Here is a 3,217-nt window from a genome sequence, read left to right on the forward strand (position 1 = left end):
CAGGGAAAGAAAAATGAAAGGAGACAGTTTTTAAAACAAACAAACTTTTATGGTCCAAAACAGTTTTCTCATGAATCTGCTCTATGCAAACAGTAACAACTTTTTACAAAGCATTTTCACAGAAAAGGAGACAAGTCCTTCCCCAGCGTGGGAACTGTTCCTCTCTCACCTCGTTTTCGGGGGGGAAGAGGGGGCGCTATTCACTAGTGCGGGGCAGAAGGGGCACTGGGTCCCTCGGTTGTTCAGTAGATCCGAAAGCCCCAGCTTCCCTTCACACCTCAACTTGCCATCTGCCTAAGACCTAACCTCCCCTGACCTCACCTGGGTGGAGGAGAAAACACTTCCAACCCTCTCTGACTCAAGATCCTCCTAGCTGGAGGGCAGGGCAGAGGGTGTGATCCAGGCCTATCTCACCCCTCCCCTGGAAAACAGAACCTCTGACCTCAAACCTAATCCCCTGGCCCTGCCCCCTTCGGATCCATCAGATCTCTGACAACTCCCGCAAAGCCTGAGGCTGGGACGTGTTGCGGGAGAAGCTTAAGGTACCTCAGCGCAGATCCCATCCAGACTCAAACTTTGTCCTTTCAAACCCCAGGAGACTCTTGCAGTTAGGCCAAGAGTCCTTTCATTTACCACCTCTGCAAAGTGCAGCTTGTTTAGTTTCCACTCTTTAAGGGGGCTGAGTTTGGGTGTCCAAGAATGGACTCGGGCCTGCCTTCCACCTCCACCCCCTCTCATCCATAAATCGGTGGAGGCCCTCGAAAGGCGACTTGTTTGGTCTGATTTTATTGATTTCTTCCACCTTCTATTACTTTCCCTGGGACAGTGTCTTGCCCCTTCCCCAGGCAAAGTAAGCACTTTTCTGGAGAAGAGGTCCCTCAGCCCTACCAGTCCTACGGAAAGTAAGTTGGGGGAAAGGGCTGATTAATCAAGGTTGGGGGGAATCTTTCGCACCGGCCAGACCTTACACTCGGAAAGCAAACAGGGAAAAAGATGGGAACTCCAAAACTGGACAAAAGGGAAAGGTCGGCGGCTGAGACTGAAGATCTCACCAATTAGGGGTCACCTGCACTTGAGGGGGCCTAGAAAGGGGACAGGAAGGGGGTGATCTACCTCTTACCCAAGCTCCCTCATCCATTGAAGGCTCCAACCGTGCTTGGAGCGTTAGGGAAGGCCTGAGGGGAGCAAAGGGTTAAAGGCCTGGACAGTGGGGTGGGGATGCCCCCAGGGAGCTGCCAATCACCTCCCCACCCCCACCGCAGCCCCAGCACCCCAGGCTCGCCCACAGACACAGTAACAACCGGTTTGTCCATCACCGAGGTCTCTCTCTCTTTTTTGGGGGGGGGCTGTCTTTGAGCGATAGCCTCCTTTGCTCCCACTGGGGTGCAGGCCCTGCCTTCAACGGTCCGAGATGGAAGGGGGCAGGGATTGAAATCTATGTCATCAGCCTTTTTTGCTTAAGCCTTCTCCCGACTCCAGCCCTGGGTTTCTTTGCAAAGGATGAGGGGGAAGGACTGTCACCCCGAACACTTAGGTGCTTGAATGAAGATCACTGTCATTTAGGTCCCTCTGCCCACAGCTCCTAAAATGTAAAGGAAGGGGACAAATGTGAGAAACGGGGCTCCCTCCTCAAGCCCGCGGTTTGGCCATGGTCCCAACTTTTCCCCTTTGGCAGAAGTCCCACGGTCAGCTTTCATCCATGTTGATCCCCAGAATTTGAGGGCCAGGGGGCTCAGGGGACAGCGGGACCCCCCATCTGCCACCTCCAGCAGCGGTGTGGCGCCGGCGGCTTAGAGTCTCCCTGGAGGCGAAGCGAGCGATGCCGGCTTTAGGTCTCCGTTCTTCCCCACCACCAGGGCCGGGGGGCAGGGGAAGCAGTTGAGGAGGCTGAAGGTGCTCGTGGTGGGGAGCGTCGGTGCAGGGCGGCGGGGCTGCGCGGTGCGCGCAGGGGGCGCGGGCCGCCGGCGTTTCTTGGCGGCTCCCCGAGCCGACCCTTTCGCAGGCGGCCGCTCTGGCCCCCGGCGCAAACTCGGGGTATCCAAGGCGAAGCCCTTCGCGTAACACCACAGTTTCGACCGGCGGATCAGACGATCGAAATGTTGCTGGCGGAGATCTCCAGGTGCGGCCGAAGCCGGGCTGGCCGTCGAGGGGCTGGCAGCTGGAGCCTCGGGGGCGGCGGGCTGGGGGTTTCCATCGACTTCGGCAGGCTGGCCGGGCAGGAATGGCCCCGGCGCCGCCCCGGGACCCGCGGGATCGGTGGAGAGGCCCGCAGGTGGCGACGGAGGCTGGGAACTGGGCTCTTGAGGCGGGCTGGCGGCTGGGCCACGCTGAGGCTCGAGACCCTGGGCCGGGCGAGGCGGGGCCGAGGCGAAGCCGGTCATAGATTCCCGAGGGCGCGGGGGCGCAGGGCAGCGGCCCGGAGGTGCACAGGAGCGAACGCCGAAGTGCGGGAAACCGCCTCCGCCCTCTTCCTCTTCTCCGCGGCGGGGGCACGCTGCGACGTCCGCATCCTCGCTGGACGCGGTGTTAGGAACGCCGGGCCGGCCGGTCGGTGCCCAGAGGTGCTTCAGGCCATCCGGGGCCCAGCCACCAGGGCGCAGGGGGGCGTGAGGGCCCCGCAGCACGGGAGACCGCGCCGCCAGCTCCCCAGGCCCCGGGCCCAGAGAGGACGCCCGGGGCTTGGCAAGGGCGCAGAAGGCGAGGGCACGCAGGCACAGCGGAGAGAATTCCTGGGTCCCCCGACACGGCTTCCGGGGCGTGGGAGAGCAGGGCGACCCTCGCGGGGACGCCGGCACTGCTAGGCGGGGTGCGGGGCACAGGGTCTCCATGGAGCAGCCTGAGGGGTGCCCACTGAGGGGGTCCAGGTCCCAGCGGCGGGATGCCCTGGCTGCCCGAAGAGCCCACGGGCGAGGGGAACATCGCCCCCCGTCGACGGGGAGGTCTCTGCTCACGGGCGCCCCCGGCCCGCTACCCAGGGCCGCAGAGCTTGGGCTCCCTCTTCGCTCTCCTCACGCGGCCCTCCCGGCAGCCGGACTCCTGGGTCCCTGTGAGTCCCGGCGGGGTCGGCCGCCCTTCTGCCGCCGCGTCCCCTTCGCAGCCCCTGCGGGAGACCCTCTCGAGTCGCCCGAAGCGCAGAGGCAGGGGAAACAAAGCGGCCTGCGGCCGCGGGAGGCGGGAAGGACCCCGGGCCCGGCACCCGGTGCCCGGGCCCAGGCGG

The 3,217-nt window shown here is 63.1% G+C and overlaps 1 protein-coding gene across 1 annotated transcript; it reads right to left on the reverse strand.

Moving 5' to 3' along the window:
• Nucleotides 1-27: 27 nt before the first annotated feature.
• On the reverse strand, nucleotides 28-2,851 carry EPOP (elongin BC and polycomb repressive complex 2 associated protein). The gene is given in 3 exon segments (XM_017878992.1): nucleotides 28-1,737; nucleotides 1,739-1,816; nucleotides 1,818-2,851. Coding segments are annotated over 3 exon segments (1,140 nt in total). The 5' UTR covers nucleotides 2,829-2,851; the 3' UTR covers nucleotides 28-1,686.
• Between the last annotated feature and the right edge of the window lie 366 nt (nucleotides 2,852-3,217).

This window comes from Rhinopithecus bieti, unplaced genomic scaffold, assembly GCF_001698545.2.
Source record: "Rhinopithecus bieti isolate Rb0 unplaced genomic scaffold, ASM169854v2 scaffold_10685, whole genome shotgun sequence".
Lineage (NCBI taxonomy): Eukaryota > Metazoa > Chordata > Mammalia > Primates > Cercopithecidae > Rhinopithecus > Rhinopithecus bieti.